A 23,042-nucleotide genomic window follows, 5' to 3' on the forward strand; every position below is an offset into this window, starting at 1 on the left:
AATTTTACTAATAACAATTATTTCATTACCCATAATATTAAGTATTATTTTTTAATAGTCAATTCGCCTCTTTAAAAAAAATTAAAAATTTAAATACGAATTGTCTTAAAATAATAAAAATGCTAAATACAGGTAATAAAATAATTACTATTGGTAGAATTGCCCATTTTGCCAATTTTTTTTTGTTTTTTTTTTGCTATTAAATGCACGATTTTCATGTATATATTTTAGAAGAATAATTACATTTGTTACATGCCCATTAAATATTTAATTTCAATCATTCCCGTATAATTAAAAAGTGTATTTGAATAATTAGTAATTATTTTGACTAACACTGATAATTTGTGGAGACAGAATTTCACATTACATTATTTTTTTTCTAAACCAGAGGCCCAGATCCGCTTCCGGCTTTTTAACAGACCTCACCTTCATTAATATGGACTTAAAACTTGTTAAACAAGGAAGTTTTTTTTTTAAAGTGGACATTATTTAGTCCATTAGGAGGCCGAATAAAAAATCTTTTTTAATTCAGGATTTAACGAAAAACAATACTTTGCTTGAAGATTTACCAAGAAAAATTCTGCTTGATTTATTTATATTTATAATCATCTAATTCAGTTAATTTTTTAAGTTATTACAACAAAAAACTAAGATTTGCTATAAAAAAAAAATTAATTTCGTATTTTATTGGAGAAAATCGGACGTTGTCTAAATGAACTGTTTTGTTGTTTTTAAGACCTGCTTGAACCTCCTCAAATATTGCTGAACACTTCGAGACAACCCTGTGTCAATGAAAGCAGCCTGAACTTTTTCCAAAAGAAATACTTAAATGTATCTACTTACAGTTTAAAATGTTGCACTTACTCCTGTCGAATAAATCCACTACATCTGGACAAACGACTAACCTGGAATCCTCACACAAAACAGAAAAGACAGGAAACTGCACGCTGATTTCTACTATCTCAACACTTACTAGACGAACGGTTTAAACTTCCAACTCATTTCAAAGACTAATCTACATGTCTGTAATAAGGCCAATCTGGACGTACGAAGTTGAGCTTTGGGGCTCCACTAAACCGTCGAATTCCTCTCGTATCAAATCCTTACTATCCAAAATCTTTCGTAAAATCCTCAATGCTCCTTACTGTGTCACAAATAAAATCATACATAAAGACCTTAATGTTCCCTATGTAACCGATCTAGCCCGAACCAGAAATCATTCCTTCCATTACAAACTCCCTAACCACCCAAATCCACTAGTTTCTAACCTTGTATCCTCTTCCACTCCTGACAATCCTCTCAACCTGAGTTCTCTACACGCCAGTATCACTCCATTATAACTGAGATCAAATTTACTGAATGTATTATAATGTACAGTTGTGAATTTCCATAAATATATTTTTTTGAAAATGTATCTTCTAAATCTTTTTAAGCTCTCGTGTTATACAATCAAGTAGTTATTTAACTATAGTATCAGGGGCAAATAAATCTTCCAAACAAATCGACTTTATGGCAGCATTGCATACCTCGTTATTAGTTGTTTTTCATCGACAAGCTAGAATTCAAGAGAGTGAGAAAAGGAGGTTTTTTATAAGTCGTCTTATAGGAGGCCCTTAAAGTCAGAAAATATTCTTCAAGGTTGAAGTAATGTTTTTCTACCCCACGAAAGACCAAAAAACTAAAAAATATAACTATATATTATAAAAAAAAGCACACACAGTATTGAAACGACATCCACTCCTCATCAGAATTTATGTCTATTAATGCACGTGCCTCTTTACTCCCCTTTGATATTTTTTAATATAAGAATGTACCTTGAAAAAATATTATGAAGACCGTAATAAACCCTTCCAATTACACTCATGTACCTACTAATGACATTTTTTCTTATCATTAAAATTGCTAGGTATTTAAGAAATTAAATTCCTTAAGAGCTTGATTACTGCTTCATGTGTCGTGCTTAAACTCTTACAAAAACGAATCAAATGTCTTTTCTGCTTTTAATTGCGAATTTCCAGTCTTGAGATTAATAATTAAAATAATTTCGATTATGAAGTTGTCATTTTCAATTTTAGGATTGTATGATAGAAGGTTCTGGCTATGACGTATTCAAAGTAAAGGGGGCAGTATTTTCCAGGAAGGGATACATTATCAAAGGGTGGAAACTTTGCGTATTATGTTTTACGTAAGATAAAGATATTTTGTTGAAACAGAGGGCTATGTCAATTAATAAACGCTGATCATCTCCATACAATAATATAAAATTTTGTGTTATTGGAGTTATTTTAATGTATGTCGAGATTGAGAAGGGTTTAGTGTTTCATCTATTATTGCAAAAATAAAACTCTAATCAACACATTCATACTACTGTGGCAACACGTACCTGCTGGTCTAGACTGTAACTATTACACTCGTCGACACCACTATCGCTTCCCGCCAAGACGAAGAACTTCAGTTCGTTTCACCTTGAAGCATCACCTATGTTTTCCCTGTTTTCATTTATTCATTAAAATGTAAATAATTTTATAATGTTATATATAAATAGTATTATAATTATTATAATGTTAATATGTTGATTTAATAAATAAAGTTTACCAAAAAGAATATAGTGAATCACAGAAAAGTTAGTTCTTACAGGCGTTGCCTCTTACCGGCCTATGTATCTTTAGTAGAATGAATACCTCATCGATAGTGCTGAAACAGTCAGTACCTTCTTGGGAAAGTAGATAAGATATTTAATATAATTTTTTGATCTGAAGAATCTTATTTCAGGCTAGTTCCTTATTGGAACACCACCTCTTTCATCTATCTGCTTTCCTTTCGTAGGATCCAGCGCCTAGCAACCCAAAATTGTATTAAGATGTCCCTGAGGATGGCCGGATTGGCCGAAACGTCGGACAAAAATGGATAAAAATTGAATTATTTATTTAAACATAATTAAAAAAATATTTTTACTTGACAATATGTCGATAACTATTTATTTAATGAGGTAAAGTGAAAAAACTCTTCCATTTATAACTTCCTTTAAATGGCACCATCATTAGGCTTACTGCAATTCATAATAACCAATTTAAAATTACACAACCTACATAATAATAGTTCAAAAACTTGAATACGAATAAATTAATTACCTCATTATTACCACTTTCTATAATTTCAATTTTGATACATTATATTTTTTCCTTATTTAATCCACACAACGAAATTATAATAATATATATTGCTATCTAAAAAATAAGTAGAATCTTTAAAAAAACAAAAGGGGAAATGAGATATATTAAATAAAGTTATAAATGGAAGTATTTGTTCACTTCACCTCATAAAATAATTGCACAAGTCTTCCAATCAATTGAACCTAAATTACTAAAATGTTAATAACACTTGTCACAGTAACAAGTATCGGTACCTTTTTGCTATTTTTTAAAATGGGTAATGTTTGTTTCTTACTGATTATTTTTGGAGGGTTAATTTCCACTTTTCATCCTTTCCTTCTTCTCATCCCATTAAACACTTGTTAGAACATCTGAGAATGCACAGTATGGGTTTTCCTAACGAAAACCTTTATTCGGCGTGCGCCCTCCAGTTTGGTGATAGCCAGATCACGGTATCGCAACAAGTCTAATAATACATCGAATAACCCGCCAAATGTACTGAATAGTTGAATCTGTGAAGGTAATATGCTTAACTCTATATTCGAAAACCATCCGATTGAAGCAAAATGACACATTCAAATAAAAAAAAAAATTTTAATTACTTGGAAAATGTTCTTGTAACAGTCAGTTAAGATCACAGAAAAGTTTTAATATTTTTTTTTTAAATGAATGACTGATCTAAAACAGACTTCATACTAATGCACGATTCGGTTCTTATTACTAGTTCACCACGTACTGACATTATTTTCTTTCCAGAAGGCTGCAGCGAGCGGAAAGATGATGCAGTGAAAAGTTCGGGGGAGGGTCGCGAAGATGTAGGAGAAGAAGGAAAACCGAGGAAAATTCGGCGCAGTAGGACAACTTTCACCACCTATCAACTCCACCAGCTAGAAAGGGCCTTCGATAAGACGCAATACCCTGATGTTTTCACGAGGGAAGAGCTAGCTATGAGGTTGGACTTGTCTGAAGCGAGAGTGCAGGTAAGTCGATGTGTCTTATGGTTGATTATACTTTATAACGTGAGATTTGACAAATAAATTATTTGTGCTCATAATTTACTACATGAGCAGGACAATTATATAAGAAATAATTGTGGTTCGAATGGAGACCCTCTAACAATATTTATTGCTGTGCTGGAAAATTTCAGTCAAACTAGGACAGAAAAAGATCAAATAGAGAAAATTGATTCCACTTTTATTTTAGTGGAAAATTTCGATAGACCCCAATTTTTGGGTCGCTCAACATGAACTAGTGAATGACAAATGGAATAGGTTTGCTGATACATCATGGTCTGAATTTTTATTTTATTTATTTATATACTTTTTTTACAAAAAAATAGTAATTTTGAAACTTTTTTTTTCTAAGACTGATCTAAACAAAATTAAAGTGGGCAAAATAACCTACATTTTATATCCATAACATTTTTCTCTGCTGATGGATACATTCGGTCAGAGTTAAATGTTGTGACCCTAGACCCAAGAGTTATTGCTGTCCCCTCTTTCTCTAAGAAAATATAGTTTATTATCGACTGTCATTTCCACATAATAACAAATATAAGAAAAATAACTTTAGAATTAAATTCTTGTATTTAAGTTATATAAGTAAATTAAATTACGCAAGAAAATATTGGAAATATGTTTAATTTCTTCGATAGCTAACAATACGAGGGGTGGCAGCACTCTCAGTTCCCACTTCATATTATTAATAACTTCCAATATAACAATTCATTTTTACTTTTTAAATATATAATCTCTGAGCTTAAGGCTTGGAGCTTGGAGGGCACTGAAGCTCTTACAGTACCGACCCATATATTGCCGCTTTGTGAAAGATAAACTTTTTTCTTCGTTAACGCTTAAAAGTGTACCGTATTCCTGAATAAGATCAAGTGTAGAATTATATTACTGTCCTGTTTCCAGCAATTCTATTTTGTTTTGATGAAAAATTCAATCATTCACTTGCAACCTTAAGAAATAAGTTCTGTGGCTGTATTATTATTATTATTTTAATTATATTATTTCAATTTCTTGAGACAAGGTAATTATTTATTAAATAAATCAAAAATTTGTATCCTTTTTTTGTCTCAACACTCTTTATTTTTCACCAGTCCAACGTTTCGGCCATTTTAGCCATCCTCAAGGACATCTTAATATTTAACAGCTTATATTATATATTCATTTTAAATAAAATTAAAAATTATTATAGAAATTTAAAGGACAAAATTGAAATAAAAAGTCAATCGGGATTAATATATAAAATTCCATGTTTAAATTGTCCAGCAATCTATATAGGTGAAACTAAGCAAATGTTGGGGGATAGAATATATCAACACAAAAATGATACAAGAAATAAATAAAAGAATCCAAATAAAACAGCACTAGTACACCATACAGCCAAAAATCAACATAATTTTGATTTTGATAACACCATAATTTTACATAAAGAAAACACTTTGTACAAAAGAAAAATACTTGAGTCAATTTATATATCAAAGAACATCAATTACACAGTTAATTTTAAAACAGATACTAAGAATTTAAACCAACATTATGCAGAGATTTTAAGCAAAATTAATTTATAAAAATAAATGGAGAAATGTGTTACTATTTACAATTAAATGTAATATGGAATTTTGAGAATTAGAAAAAATACCAAATTGAGACAAAAATGCAATTTAAAATAAAATAAATTAATTTTAAAACAAGGTTGACCTGTGTGAGTGGGAGGTTATAAATGGTTAGTTGTTGTGGATAATCATATATAAGAATAATTAAATATTAATGATTTTAAATTTTAAAAAATAGGTAACTAAACTTAAGCTTAGTAAGCTTATTAATAATAAATGTGACTCTCTAATAATTGACTTTTTAAATAGGCTTTTAACTTAAAATAATGGAAATGACCTGGGCAGAATAGGCTGCAAAAGTAACTTTTAAATTAATGTGAGGAAGAAATTATAATTGAAGATATGTTATATTATTGGTGAATAATGTTGGTGTTAAAAATGAATGTATAATATAAGCTGTTAAATATTTAGATGTCCTTGAGGATGGCTAAAATGGCCGAAACGTCGGAAAAATAAAGAGTGTTGAGACAAAAAAGGATACAAATTTTTGATTTATTTAATAAATTATTATATGGGGACTGATCATGGAGGTCTAAGTCCTCGCGCGTTTCTTAACGTGTTTTTTCGTAGGGTGGGTTCGTCACACCCACGCCTATTTTTGTGAGTGCCGCCCATTGGCTAACGGGCCTCACAAATGCCCGGTCTCTCTATGAGAGAAACAGTTTGTCTCTGAAACAATATTTAGTGTGGTCTGGGTGGCTGATTCGAGTTTCAATTCAAGTTGTTGCCCAAAAATCATATTAATTGACGAAATTTGAAAAGAGTATTGCAGTGTTACATGTAATAAGTTGGAAAGAAAAAAGAAAAAGAGAAAACTAGTGTGTAGTAGGTTAGAGCAGAAAACCAGCGCATTTCTTGCCATAAAGGGACAAACATCTACAAGATATGCACAGCCAACTCAATAAAATAAATCATTAATATAAATAATAAGTAAAAAAGTCTATGAAATACATAAAACAAAACATAAAAATATATTAAATAAACAAGAATTGTATCCTTGTATAGTCTCAACACTTACTACATCAATATTCCAACGTTTCGGCCATTTCGGCTAATAATATAACATACCTTCAATATAAATTCTCACCTCACATCAAAATTTAAAAATTGTTTTGCAGGCTGCCCAGGTCATTAATTATAAGTTGAACACACCCTATAAAAAGTCAATTATTAGAGAGTCATATTTATTATTAATAAGCTTACCTAAGCTTATGTTTAGTTACCTCTTTTCAAAAAATTCATAAATATTTAAAACTTTTAATTTTCAATTTATCCATACTCACTACCATATAAACAAACTATTTATAATCTTCCACTCACTCAGGTCAGCCTAGTTTTTAATTTAATTTAAATTGCATTTTGGTCTCAATTTGTATTTATTCCAATTACCAAAATTCATATTAAAATCAATTATTGTAAATAGTAACAAAATTTCTCCAATTATTTTTCATAAATTTATTTTGCTTAAAATCTCTGCATAATGTTGGTTTAAATTCCTAGTATCTGTTTTAAAATTAACTGTATAATTGATGTTCTCTGATATATAAATTGACTCAAGTATTTTTCTTTTGAACATATTGTTTTCTTTATGTAAAATTATGGTGTTGTCAAAATCAAAATTATGTTGATTTTTAGCCGTGTTGTGTACTAATGCTGTTTTATTGGGATCATTTTCTTCATTTCTTGTATCATTTCTGTGTTGATATATTCTATTCCCCAACATATGCTTTGTTTATATATCAAACCCGATTGAATTTTTATTTCAATTTTGTCCTTTAAATTGCTATAATAACATACAACATATTTACTTATTGTATTATTTTGTACAGTTGTAAATTACATTAAATAAATAAAATTTAAAAAAAAAAATGCTGTAATAACTTTTAATTTTAAATACATAAAACAAAACATAAAAATATATATTTATTTATTCCTGGATACTTATTCGATCCTGGATGGTTTAAATAATCATGACTATTTTATTAATTATTAGTTTTTATAAACCAATATAATTAAACGGTTAACGTATTTTTTTGTTTTATCGTCTATCAGTTAAATTATTAAATTGATTGAACATGATCATAATTGGTTGATATGTTTGCTCATGTTATCACAGTGGCGTTGACACATGCTGCCTCACCTGTCCCTCTTCAGCTGCTTATATCAAAATATCCTTCCAATAAAAATTAAAAAAAGAAAAATTAAACACTGATCAAAATCGATTGTGTTAAGTAGTGTTATTTTAACACAATAACTTATTTGTGAATTTATTCCGAATTATTAACTAGCGCGGACAAATAGAGAATAATTAAAATAATAATTTAATCAGTCACTGGTATTGATATTAAATTGAGCTTTAAAGACAATTTAATCTGACAAAGCAAAATCGGCATGTATTGAATTTTAATATATTTGATTGAAAAGTTGGTTCCGATGCGGGGCAATATCAAACATGAAAATAAAAATATTAACGTCGACAAAAAAGTGAGCATATGAATTCTCCTTCATTTGACCGTAGATCGATACAAAGGAGAGGAGAGCTTTTGTCCAATTAAATTGGAACGAACTGTCATAAGCCGCATGTGGAGTAGAAATTACTTCGTATAATAATAATGAAAAACAGTTAATTTAATTTTAAATTTCTCCTTTTGTTGATCTGCAATATTTAATCTCGAATAAATAGTTACCATTTTATTAATTACAAGCCAATTTTCCGCTTATCATGATTTCAATTAATTGAAATTCGTGTTTAGCGTTCTTCCTACGCAAAGTTTCTTTTTTCTTTTAAATTTTAACGCCGTTTTTATTAAATGAAAATTTATTTTTTCTTTTTGTTATCTTTGTTAATAGTTTTTCTTCTTAAAAATGTAATTAAATTTATTCCTGATTTATTATGATTCGTGATGCATTTAACCAGTTACTTTTCTACTTTCTTTAAATTACGACCATACCAGAATCCCAACCATTCAGTTAACATAATAATTTTATTATATACTCATTATCAATACTTTTTATCATCGTATCATATAATACAACACTAGTTTGATAGCTTGATAATATCTCATCGAGGTATGAAGGGTTTCCGTGGGTTAATACTAATTATTATAAACAATTTTCAACTATTATTATTATTATTATTATAAACTTAATCTAAAGTATTTCATGCTCCTGTATATATATTACACCTAACTAGCCGATTTGAGACCACTGGACTGTCTTCTCTTTCGTTTCCTTGATCAGGGCATATAACAACGCCATGTGTCCAGGATCTTGGAGGTCATAACTAGTTCTTGTTCATCTGCATCTTATGTCTGTTCCTTGCTCAGTCACTTTAACCTTTTCAGTGCTGGGCGAAAAAGAGGTGCCTATGCTAAGATAACGGGCCGAATTTTACGATTTTACTAGGGCTCGGTAAATAATAATAATAATAATAATGAAGGCCTAACGAACCTGAAGGTTCGATCCCGATACCACCAAACGCTCTCTGCATACATCCTTCCAGTGATGCCCTCCTAACTCAATTCCACTAAACCAGTTTTAACGCAATCCTCCCATCTACGTTTCGGTCTACCCGTTGGTTCAGTGTTTATTAACATTTTAGGGATCGTTACTAAGCCCAACAACCTTACACGTCCATCTTATACGCCCCAATGCTATAACTTGAATTATATTTACCGGGTGTAGATCCCTTAATTCAGCGTTGGGTAATCTTCTAAATTCTCCCGTTAATTCATCCTTTTTCGGTCCGAATATTTTTCGCAATACTTTATTTTCGAAAACCCTAAGCCACTGTTCATCCCTTAGTGTAAGAGGCCACGTCTCACATCCATAAAGAACAGTGAGAAGGATAATAGTTTTGTAAATTCTAATTTTTTTTAGTTTTTTTTATAGAAGGCCCGAGCTAAGCAGTTTCGAAATTGAAAAATAATAAGCATTTCCGGCCTTCAACCTAGCTTTCATTTCCTCATCAATTTAGTTTTTTTTCTAATTACCGTAGAACCTAAATACTTAAAATTATCTACCTGTTCAAACGTATTTCCTCCTATATCTTTATCAACGAAATTGCTCGCGCTTCTTCTGGGTTCGGTAAAAGGCTCATAAAAATATTTCCACATACTAGGTATATACTTTGCATTTCCAATTTATTTTGTAACAACATAAATACTTTTGCCTGATAATAATAAAGAATAACTTCAAGTTACATGGTAAGCCCCGGACTGATTAAGCATTAGTATCTACGAACGATAAGTCAAATTTTCATTTATTTTTTTACGTTTTTGTTGAAAAATTACGTTTTATTAATTCTCTCGTAATGAAATTAGACCATATATAATGTATTATAAATTTATTTTGAGATAGGGTTCTCACGCAATGCGAATAGTAACGGTGCGGGCCGATATATCGGCGCTCTTATCGCCAGTGCTGCAAAGGCCGACATATCGGCCTCCGACACTAAAATGGTTAAGGATCTTAAATTTTATTATAACATAAATTTTAGAACTTCACTGTTGATTGAATTCGTTAATGTGTGCAAGGCCTTGGCACGTGCAAATTGCAATTTAAAAAATTAAAATTATTAAAATATATTTACCTTTCATGATAATAAAAGATATGAACAAAATAATATATGTGCTTACTTATTTTTTAATTTGTCCCACTATCCTAGTGTGTTGTATTAGCATGGTACCTTCGAATTCACAAAGGAACAGGCATGCGACGAACGCACATTATTGCTTTATATAACCAACGTGAAGAAGATAAAATCAAATTTTGAAAGTTGCAATACTATAATTCTGTATATATCGAAACATCTCCAGGAGAAGATCCTTCCAGACACCTTTTCGTTCTCTCATATCTTTCTATTGCCAGTCTCTTCGTCACCACGGTGTCCAAACTGAATTTGAAATAGATATTTAATAAATAGAGAATAATAAATATTCAATATATCAATCTAATTATATAACTATATTTTTTATTTAATTGTAAACTGTAGAAACGGAAAAAAAGAACATATTATACAGAAAAATTACAATATGCTTCCTTTCTCTGTCAAGTTATCCGATCCCGCCTTCCATCGTACATCTCAGATATCCTTCAATTTAAGTCCTCAGTGCATTCCCGCAATACCCGCTCATGGCCTTCAGACTTACATATAACTGCCCATCGAATGCACCCTTTGATAGATCTTTCCTCATCCGTTCCTCTTCCCTATGGAATTCTATTCCCTCCTTTATTCGTAGTTCTAATACCCTTCCAATCTTCAAATCCCGTATCTTCGACTACCTTCTGTCCACCCAAATCCGGAAGAATAACAATTGAAAGTTTCAAAAAGCTTTATATATTTTCTGTATTAAATTTTCGTTTATAATTGTAAATATGTGCACTAGTAGAAGTTATATCTTTTCATTTATTATTTTTTAGTTTAATTGTATTTGATTTTTTATCATTGCTTTTTGATTTTTATATACTATCAGAAGTCATCTTATGTTTTATGATATGACAAGTGGTTTTATTTTGTCTGTTTTATCATTATTTTATATATTCTGTTAATTATTGTTGTTTATTTGTATATTTTTAAATTCATTGTATTATTTTATTTTGTGAAATCTTGTAATTTCATCTCTATTTTGTAATTTACTCTAAGGCTCCATAGCCTAATTTTGACGCCTGTAAATTATTCTAAAGGGATCAATCCCAGAATAAATAAATAAAGATTATTATTATAGTATGAGTAGATATTTTAAGAAAAAAGAATAAATTCAGAGCTCGAAGTTCGGAGGAAAAAGATATCTAGATACTTTCATAGCAATCTATTTAGTAATGAAATTATGATAGAGAAGAACGTAATTGGTGATTTATAACATGCACATTGGGATGGTGGGTAAATTCTCACTCTATCATCTCCGGAATTCAAATGGTACATAGAGCCGATGAGACGGTATGTCAAACAAGCTGTGTTGATATTTCCAATTTGTATCAGCGATTCAATTAATAATTCGAAATTGAATTTTAGCTTACAATTAGTTGATTCTCCGAAAGTAACCAACCATTTATTGGATTTGAGCATTCGTAGTTTAATAAAGCTCTTTTGTTGATTAATTATTAACTTTACTTATCAATTAACCTTCATTGGTTCATTGGTCGACCTTTGAAATTCATGTTTAATCCTTAAAATTTATCTCTTGTGCTTATTGTTTCATGTTTTTATTAGTCTAGAAGACTAGAAAAATTAAATAAAAAAAAATTGAATAAAAATATTCTAATTTTAGATAAATATGCTACGTGAACACTTTAAATTAATTTCAGAATCCTCTAGGTCATATCTTTCGAAGAAAAATTACGAACAAACTACTTGTTACAATGGTTTATAAAGTGATAGATATTAATAGTGGACTCGTTATGTCAACTGGTCATTTCATCGAATGAAAACCCAAAGAGTATAATCCGTCTTAAGAGGAGTGATTCGCTAAAGTTATGTGTAGATTTACTCCGCAACATTTTGTAATTTCTGTAATGATATCATATAAGAGGATGTTTTCAAGATATACAGCTAAAAGCTGAAGTAACAGATTTAGTATAAACGCTTCTGAAAGCGCAATTATATACGAATGCGGAAAGGACAAAACTTTTAACGATCAAGAGGCGATTACGTGCGATTTTACCGGTTTTAAAGTCATAAGCTCTGGCTTTTGAGCCTGGGTAAAAGGTTTCAAATGAGCGAGGGGCTGGGGTGGAATATCCTATAAGTCTACATTAGAGAAGTCACAGTAAACATCGTTTGGGAAGGGTGTTGTGTCAAAGATTTTAAGGGATGAGGGTTGGTGGTTTATTGAATATTTCGAGTCCTTCAGTATTCAACCGTATATTACTATATGTTAATATTAAATTTCTAAAACTCTAATTTTTTTTTATTTATTTATTTTTATTTGCATCTGTTATAGTATTACAGATGAGATTGGCCTAAATCTAAAAATAATATATAATATAAGTAAAAAGTAAGAAAAACAAAAAATAATAATAAATTTAGATCTTACCTTTGCCCCAATATCCACAAAATCTGACAGTGGAAACTCCCAAAATAATTACTCAAAAAAAAAATATAACAGTTTAAGATACACCTACTAGTACCATCACTGGTGAGTAACTGATACATATTTTTTAATATTATACAAACTTTTATTGATAGTAGGACCGGGTGGTGGTCAAGGAAGGTATACAAATAGTAAAAAAAACATCAGGGCTAAATAACAAGATACAAACATTTTAAGATATGATAATGCCATAAGAATACTCATAGAAAGTTGTAATAAAGGTAAACTTTATTATTATTTTATGGGCAACAGACCATGAAGGCCTAAGTTCTCGCACGATGTGTTAGTAAATACATTGTATTTCTACACGATGTATTTACTAATACATCGCGCGTTTCTTGACGTGGTTTTTTTTGCAGGGTGGGTTCGTCACTCTCACGCTTATTTTTTGTGAGTGCCACCCATTGGCTAACGGGCCACACAAATGCCCGCGGGGAGGTTGTCAGTGAGTTTTGCATTATTTTGTGCTTGGTTGGCTGAACTAAAACTCCCGGGCGGGACCGGGGATTCGATCTGACAACCTGTGGGTTGGTAGACTGGCGCGTTACCACGCTGATACCGCTGCCGGTAAACTTAATAAACTAAAAAAATATTAAATTATACAATAATTATTAAAATTATTAACTTAATAATTATTACATTATAACTAAATGATTATTTATATATCTTATAAATAATTAAATAAAATAAAGGCGAAGCTGGTTCTGTTTATAGCATATAGATTAACCTATATATGGGTCTTAACACATATTTTCATATGCAAATAAGTCCTATCTTTTCATTTTGAGTCTAAATGGAGTTACTTAGTTTGAAGTTTTGCCAGCTAAGCTTCTCTTAACTACGCCTTGGTTATACTGTTTTAATGAACTGGGGGTGACCCTTGTTCCGATGACTGTGGAGATGATTTCATCTCAATTTCGCTGCGTGTTGTTGACATTAGACGCAAGGTTGCCGGAAGGGAGGGAGCAAAACGACAGTGTGGCAAGGCCGATCTAGTTCAGCCACAAAGGACCAGAACTTCGCGGCCCCTCGGTTATTACCAAGTGCCCCGCTGGGTGTCTGCCCTAATTGGTCCGGCTCTTTTGTCCACCCCCCTACTTACCAATACCCCCCCCACCAGTAGCTAATCTCCTATTATCCTACAGCCAATTAAAAACGAGTAATGTATCGTGAATAAGCCCTTTTACAAATCTGATTTTAATTGATATTTAACCCTGGCGACAATGTGAGTGGGGTGTGGGAACACCCAGGTCAGCTGCTCCTGATCTCCGCCTCGTTTACACTGGAGCCGTCCAACCGAAAGGATTGACAGTGCCCTCCCTAAACACAAAGCGATTATTGCGTACGCTACTTTTATCCGAATGAAATGATTAGCCTGAGCAGTTTTAGCAACAACTGTGTCTCCTGGAGTGTTTATTAGATGATGTGTCCCTTCCCCTCTCCCTCTAGCGTCGCGTTTGATGTCGCTCAAGTAAGGAATCTTTTATGAAATATTCATTAGGTGAGTTCGACATACCGTGATATGACGAGAATGAAATTATTAAATGGAATCCTGATGTTTCTAATAACTTGGCTTCTCGAGTTATTTATAATAACCTTAATAGCTATAAGTCAGAGCCGCCTTTAACCAAGCGCAGAGAATCAGTTTGGACACAGGGCACTTTAAGTTACGGTGGCCTTCTAGATTAGAGATGGGGCCGATCAAATTATATTCTGAACAAATTCGGGTTATGTTCAACCTGCTAGTTAAAATTATTAATTTACTAGATGTTTTCAAAGTAAGTAAATTAAATAAAACAAAACTAAACCGTTAAACTTTTTCTTTTTCCAGGCCAATATGTATAGAATTCTAACTTCAGCTATAATTTTAATTATACATGATTAAAATTGTCTTATCTACGTTTCGGACAGTTCCACTTGTCTGCATCTAATTAATACACCATTCATTCGTAACATAGCCTCTTAGACTGCTAATAGTGTTGAGAGTTGCCAGAAATGTTTTTATTACATAAAATACTAGTGGAATGAAATGTTGGTCCATGCTATGCTAACCTGTTTAAACCAGAGAATGAGCTAAGTTGTAATTATTTTTCTTAGTGAATAATCATCAAAACTAACCGAACCCTGCATCAGTAGTGAAGGCAAGACCTTCTTGTAAGCTTGTAAACTTGTAAGCAAGTGTTTTTAAAATAGAAAACCTAAAAGTTCAAAGGTTAAAATTAAACAGTAAAATATATGTATTAATAATTAAACATTTATTTATTGATAATATTACAACCTGCCACAAATTTGGGCAATGGGTAATACTGTAGTAGTAGATCTCGAACTGAAGCCAGTTAAATGCACCAGAAAGTAGTTTATAATGAGTATCGTTTTATAGATAGCAGTTTCCATAATTTATGACATAATGATATCACTAAATATTAATTATTGGTTTTTATCAAAAAATGTTGGTTATTGAAAAACTGTGTCTCTGAACCTAGCGGGGGTAAAGTAATGGTTCTACTGAATCTAATGTAACGAAACTACTTATTTTAGCTGATATTTCAGAAAATTAACTCCTTTTTAAAAAAAGTGCCCATAATTCTTTTTTTTAGCTAAATTAAAAGATATTTACCACTGAATGAAAAATGAGAAAACGAATTGTTTTTTTGGACTAATATGAACTTTCATGTACATCTCATGTATATTGTAGATACAAATTTAATCACTTCCACAGACAATAATTTTTATTTAAATAAAAAAATTTAATTTTTCAAAATTTCAATTTACTGCTATTTTTTCAAGAAACGGTTTTGAAATGGAAAACAAGTTTTTTTTGTTTTTTTTTGCTTATAATAATATACACTTTTATTATTTATATTCAAACTTTTTTTAATTTTTTGGCCCTGGTAACAGGACTATGAAGGTTGTTCTTTTCAATCCAAATCACATTTAACCCCAATTAAGCTTTTTTTCCATTATTCAACCTAGAGATATTAATGTTAAACAATTGAATAAATAAGAAGAGGCGGACGAACACTTCCCCCTCCTTTTCAAAATCTGTGATTTGAATTTTACGATTTCACCACAAAATAAATCTTTTTTTTATCTTGAATTGCTCCACTAAAATGATATTACTCACATAATTACTTCCTTCCCGTTGTTACAAGATATTTAGAAGTCGAGAATAAAAATTTTTCAACTTTTGCTACTATGAAAAATTTTATAAATTAATTTTGAATTCAAGAATTTACCTACCATGGAAATCTCGCCAGTATTCGTTGATGTCTTTAGCCGAGGGCATAAATTGTGCAAAAGGATGTTACAACAAGAATGGGCCACCTGTTGCCGATGCTTAACAGCAATACTGTGGAATTTAATTGAGTGCGGTTTTTGGACCTGAAACATTTGGAATTTTGATTTGACTTTCGCTGAGTCAACAATATTGTTATATATATTAACAATATTGTTAATTTTATAGCCCAGAATTTTCAATGGGATGGAGAATTTTTTTTTAACCAAAAAATATATATTAGTACCTATATTAATGAAAAATACATAATGTGAGTATAGTTAAGCAAATCAATGTAATATTTATAAACATTTTTATATAAAAAAAAGGTAATAACCCTATCTCTCCTAAGGGACAGAATGATATAGAATATTCCCTTAAACATATTATTGGGTCTTGTACCTTCCACACCCAAACCAAACTCAAGATTCACCTTGATATGCATATTTTCTATATGCAACACCAACAGGGGCAAGTTGATATGCACAAATGCATGAGAGTGATTTTCTCAGGAGATATTATGTTGTGGAAGGCATCCAACTACTATTTCAAGTTTCATTATTTATAGACGCCAACTTCCCTAACAAGCCACCAATATGTTTATGGAGATAAGCAATAACAATCCGTCCCTCAGTACGGTTAATTATTTCCTTAGTTATTTTTATTTTTTAGAGTTTCAAGTATTGCCAATTTTTATTTAAATAAATGTTACGAACATAAATATTTGGTATGTGATACGAAATCAACGAAAAGTTGAGAATAATCCGACAGCGTTTTCTTCTATTGAAGAAATATGACAAATATAAATGAAAAGAATTCAGAGACAATATATCACAAAATGAAAATTAAAAGAAACAAATTCAGAAAAATGACGACACAAGTAAACAACCAGCCACGGAAAAACAGTTTTTTTGTAAGAAAGGTTTTTCTTACAACGGGTACTGATCGCACTCGAGGATACCTGTTATCTATACACCTCACTACTGGTCAAATCCTCTAAAATATTCGCAGAACATTGCTGAGTAATTAGGGCTATCGAAATTAAAAATCAGTTTAGCAATTCGCTCAAAAAATCAGTATTTATCGAGCAGGTGACATATCTATTTGTAGCCGAGCGAGTTAAAGTTAGTGCTTTCGGGACTGCAACAGGGTCCTTTGGGATCAGGCTTGGAGGGTCAACTTATTTTTTTAAAAAAATGATATAGCTCTGACACATATAATTTTCCTTTTGGTTGCCCCGTATAATGGATCGTGCCAATTTATTGTTCTAGACATTAGTGAAATAAAAACAAACTCGATCTAGGGAGCTGAGAAGGGGGAGAGAGGAGGATTTAAAGGTAAGCCTTTTAAGAGGTGCGTTGTGATTAAGAAAATAAAACAGATTTGAAGTGAGAAGTCCGACCATCTCTCCAATGGAGAAAAGGGAATTAATAGGTTCTAATGAGAGGAAAAGTGCTTAAGAGAGGGATGGAGTTTTTCTATGGTTAAGGAGTCAAGATCTCTCCAACAAATTTTCTTTGGGATAAGCATGGGTAGAGATACTGTAGGAATAAATATTGGCAGATATAAATATAGTAGAGATGCTGTAGGAAATTTGGATATGGTTGTGGAATGAAAGAACGAATAAAGGAATTGGGTCGGAGGACAATAGATTCTGTGGAGAATCAATGATATATAAATCCAACTAGGTGACCCAATCCATGAATTGGGTTGGTAGGGCATAATAAACAGGTCTAGGGAGAAAGTTATTTCCATAAGGTATAACTTATCGGGAGAATCTGAGAGAAGTCTGGTGTTGAGATCAACTGCAATGATTACAAATGAGAAGAGATGAAGGTATGTAAGGAAGGAGGATTCAAATGTGGCATCAAATCGGACTCGAGGGGATATAGAGGAGGGTAAAGGAGCTGGAAGAAATTTGCTCAAAAATGTTTTCCAAATGATCGATTTCAGGAGAAGGAGATTTCAGAATATTTTGGCCCTCAGACTTTATTGTACTACAGTGCAACAATACCACAAGTTTGATTTATTCGGTCATGTTGAAAGTGGATATAATTGGAAATGGAAACAGGGGAAGAATGAGATAATATGGAAATTCGTCATGATGTAGGAGTTTACATGGCAGGACGTTAGTCATGAAGAAATAAATGAAGGAAAGGATATAAAGTGGTGAGAGATGATTCACATTTATAACTACAGGAGAGGGTATATTTTCATAAATTCTTATAAATGAAAGCACAAATAAAAACAAAAACATGGCTAAACAATTATTTTTTTATTTTTATGTATACCGTTCAAACATCGGTTCCTATTAATTCAAATTTGAAGGTAATATTAGATCCATATATAATAATAATAATAATGAAATAATAAATTTTGCTAAGAAACAACAGAAATTTACGCAATTGGACCACTATACCCATACATATACATACATTGGTTGATGTAAGACATAAGACATGTCACAATCCCTCAAAACAAGATCATAACACCAAAAATAGTCAAAGAAAGTCGTTCCTGGCCAACCCGCCCCCTAAATTCTGACTAAGCGACCATGCGACCTTCTTATCTTACCTTAGAAACATTTATTTAAAACGGGAAGAGGAAACTTGAGTTGAAAAATTGTTATAATCGAGCAATGTTGAAAGAGTGGCTAATATTATAATTATTATAGAAAATCCTGAAACATGCGGTGCTTGTGGTGGACAGTAAAAAACTCCCGTCTAGGAGGGCTTGGAGGGAAGAAAGGAAAAAGAAGTTGAGTGAAGTCCTCAAGCAGAGATGGGCAGAGAGGAAAAAATTGAAGAAACCTGAGTCATAGTTGCGTAGTCCTTAATGGCTGTTTCGCGTCAAATCATAATAATATGTCCTATCTCCATTGCTTTATCTGATCTTAGCTTTTTAATAAAATGTTCATTAACTCTGATCAGGAAGAAGTGAACTAACTTATTCAAAATCTTTTTGTAAGATTTTTTAATTTATGCGCATAATTATTCGTATATATGTTTTGAATTGTCTTCTTACTGCTGATGAATAAAGTTTTAGTAAGCTCAGAGTATTGAATGGGTGGGTATTTATTTTTAACCTACGGACGTGTGTGGGACGATACGCTCGATTCTCTGGACTTGAATTCTTACCCAATAATTTTCTTATTAATTTATATATTTATTTCCTACTAATTTCAATAATGATCTTTCTTTAATTTCTAAACTTTTTTTTTTCTGGGTAAAAACATTTTTTATTTTATTATAATACATGTAATACTTCCCTCTTTCATTTAGATCATTGGTGTAGTAGATCCAATTGCTTAAATTTCTGTTACTTCTTAGAAAAATTTATTTGTTAGTTCAGAATTACCCTCAAATTTAAACTGAGAACCGATGTTTTAAGAAAGGTATTCAAAATGTCCTTGCTGGTTCTTGATTTAATTTTCTGTATTCACTAGGCTTAAATTCATTTTGTTTTGCTTGCAGTCCCTTCTCGCTCAGTGATACATTTGGTACCGCTTTTTGAATAGCTTAATTTGGCCTGAATTGAAACTTCAAACTATATTAGCTACATGTATTATTATTAACTATATTATACCAAGGATTCAAAAACATAAATAGCTAAGCCATATCTATTGAAACCAAAGTTCCCATGAAATTCATAGAATTCGAATCTGTAAATGAAAAACCGAGTGCCATAATGTATTGGGAGGTTTTTTAAACAAAACAATTACGAGTAGGATTAAAAGTGTATATGGTCGTCTTAATTTTAATAATCATTTAATCAGCATTTTAATAATCATAAAATACCAATCTAATTCCACAACGCTTTTTATTTCAAGCCATTAATTGACTATTCATAAGTTCCACTTCTATTGGGGAAATTTGTGTTTATTTAATAAAATATTATATTAATATTATTATTATTAAATAATACTTTTCATCGTTTTATTTCAATAAAGTCTCCAGTAGAGGAATAAAAAAGATGTGAACTTACATTTCCAAAAAATTGTCTTCCCCTCCTCGGGGATTTAACACGTCGTATTCAAGAAATGGGAATGTGATTCTGGTTTATTATATGAATACGAATTTAAAGGATATGGTCATAAGTAACGGTCGTAAGTTCTAATATTTTTTAAAGATTATTGCAGATATAACACAAATGTAAAATTTTCAATTTGATTTTTCCTGAAGTCTAATGATATTTACATTAATAAATCGTGACACGAATGAGGTAGAGTTTATTGTTTCCAACTTATATATTTTTTGGAGATTTTTATTTTCCACAATTTTAGCATTTAATATATTTCCTCTCTCTCAAAACCATGTTTCATTTCTTGAATAAGAGGTTCGTTTACAGTGCTAATGGCAAGTAAAACAGGAGTAAAATATTGCAATATAATTAATTCATCTTGTTTACCAGAAAAAATTTTTTTTCGAGATCATATTATAGCATGAATGCATAGTAAAGTAAACCTTGAAAACCATCCACTTTATCCAAGTGGGATTTAATAAAATTCCTGTTATGTTCGAACTAGATATTTATAATTACGTTTTAAACATATTTATACATCATTACTCATTTCTTCGCCTTCCACCAGTCCATTTCAGAATCATGCTTCATCCTCCCATATGTGCTACAGCTTTGTAAATCACAGAGTGTGTATTAAGTGATGCCTATCTGAGTGTAATCCACTGAGCGACTCCGGAGAAGTCATTGTGATTCGAAAGCTGTAGATCTGGTATAATTGCCATTTTATCTGCTTTAACAAAAGCACTTTTTATCCTATTAGTATTATACAAAGCCCACTTGGAAGAGAGGGAGAGTTTATAAATCAATAGCATTATCCCAGCTTGATCCCGCCCTGCCTACTGCCATAAGAGGCACATCTGGTTGCACTCATGTTCTCTTATCATTTCCAGGATAGGACGTCAATTTTCCGCTCCGCATTGAAAGTGCATTCATTTTTTTATTTGGTTTTAATTTAAAATTGGTTTTGTGCTAGTTTGATACCATTACTGACGTCGCACTTCCAAAAAGACACGTCTTTTGGGTCTCGAAAAAAAAATATATTTAAATTATTTCATTAACCCTAAATATTAAATTAATCATTATTAGTATTTAATTATTACAAATTAAATAAAACTAAAAAAAAAAATCAATTATAGTGACATAGCTGTTATACTCAAATATAGTATAGATTTTGGATGTTAAATCAACATAATAATAATATTCTATATTTATTCTGGGATCGACCCTTTTAGAATAATATTAAAGGCGTCAAAATTAGACTTTAGAGCCTTAGAGTAAAATACAAAATAAAAATGAACAACAATAATTAACAGAATATATAAAATAAATCCATATGTCATACCTTAAATTATAGTGACTCACTTCTTAAAATAAATAAAAAGGGAAAACAAATGGTAAAAAATAAAATACAATTAAACTAATAATAATAAATTGTACAATTTTTGCTAATATACATATTTACAAATATAAACGAAAATCTGAAACATCAAATACAAAAAATATATAAACCAACGGTATATTTTTTTACTATTATCAAAAAAGTAAAAAAAATAAATAAATAAAAAATCCACTAATCATAATCTTAAGGAATAATGCGATAAATGAAATTAAAGGAAAACAAAAGGAGTAGTGTTGAATGGAATTTCATAGGGAAGAAGAACGGATGAGGAAAGATCTGCCAAATGCTGCGGTTCGATGGGCAGTTACATCTAAGTCTGAAGGTCATGAGCGGGTATTGCAGGAATACACTGAGGATTAAAATTGAACGATATCAGAGATGTACGACGGACGGCGAGATTGGATAACTTGGTAGAGAAAGCAAGCAAGAAAACATTTATGACGGAAGGAGGGGTATATCCACTTCAACTCTTCATAAAGGCGGGTGGGTCGCCTGGGGACCCTAAAGATAAATTGTACAAAGGAATTAATTAACCTATAATATATAATATTAATATGTAACATACTACACTAGAAGACAACTGTGACTCCGTAAATTTCCTTTGGAAGTTAGAGCTTGATCAATTAAGTGGTAATTCTTGTTAAGTCCTGCTAAAAAAATTTCCAAAAATCTTCCATTTTTCTAGCACCACTATAAAATTTTTATTATACTTCTTAACTTGTCGTTCTGACCGCTAAAAAGCACAATTTTTCATTTGTTTTTTTATTGCTAATTCATAATAGCGATAACTTTAATAGTAATTCATAAATATTAAAAAAAAAATTACATAAAATCTAAGATACTCTAGCACATAATTATATTTAATTAAAATATAAAGGCAAAACTCAAAAAATACTTACACAGACACAATGCATGCATACTAGAAAACAAACACATTAAAATAAGAGTAATAAATACAAAAAGTTATTATGCATTGTTATAATGTATCACCCTTTTTGTTTCTCGTTTTTCCAGCCAAATGTTTTGGATGTTTACTGCACCGTAGTATGCACTATCAACTTTAGTGTTTTCTTTTCGGTTTGTTTAACTTCTATTGAATTATGACTACCCTTGAATGTCTTCTGTAAATTGTTTTACCATTTATAAATTGATTGAAAGAAAAAAAAACAAAAAACATGCTAGTGGTAGTGGAGAGAGACGGGATTTGAGAAGATTTATTCAAGGACAGTTACAGGCTACAGGACAGTCGATTTGTAGCGACCTCCAGTTCTTCCCCAGCGTACCTAACAAAAGATTTCCTGCCATAAGGCATATTTTATGACGGAGTCTTATATAAAATAAAATTATAAGGTTAATCGATAATAGAATATGTTTTTATTAAATATGCCATTGAGCACAAAACGCCCCCCCCCCCAAATAAAATACACATTTCATACTCAATATTGTTTAAAATAATCGTTTCCCAATCATGGGCTTGAAAAAT

General features: G+C 31.1%; 1 protein-coding gene across 1 annotated transcript in view; it reads left to right on the forward strand.

The window, feature by feature from the left end:
* Positions 1-23,042, forward strand: part of LOC106683405 (retina and anterior neural fold homeobox protein 2) — a 62,899-nt gene that overhangs the window by 19,503 nt on the left and 20,354 nt on the right. Inside the window, exon 2 of the mRNA XM_014424850.2 lies at positions 3,909-4,132. Coding sequence (XP_014280336.1) covers positions 3,909-4,132 — 224 coding nt within the window. The remainder of the gene's footprint in view (positions 1-3,908; positions 4,133-23,042) is intronic.

This window comes from Halyomorpha halys, unplaced genomic scaffold, assembly GCF_000696795.3.
Source record: "Halyomorpha halys isolate HHAL.00 unplaced genomic scaffold, Hhal_1.1 Scaffold481.1, whole genome shotgun sequence".
Lineage (NCBI taxonomy): Eukaryota > Metazoa > Arthropoda > Insecta > Hemiptera > Pentatomidae > Halyomorpha > Halyomorpha halys.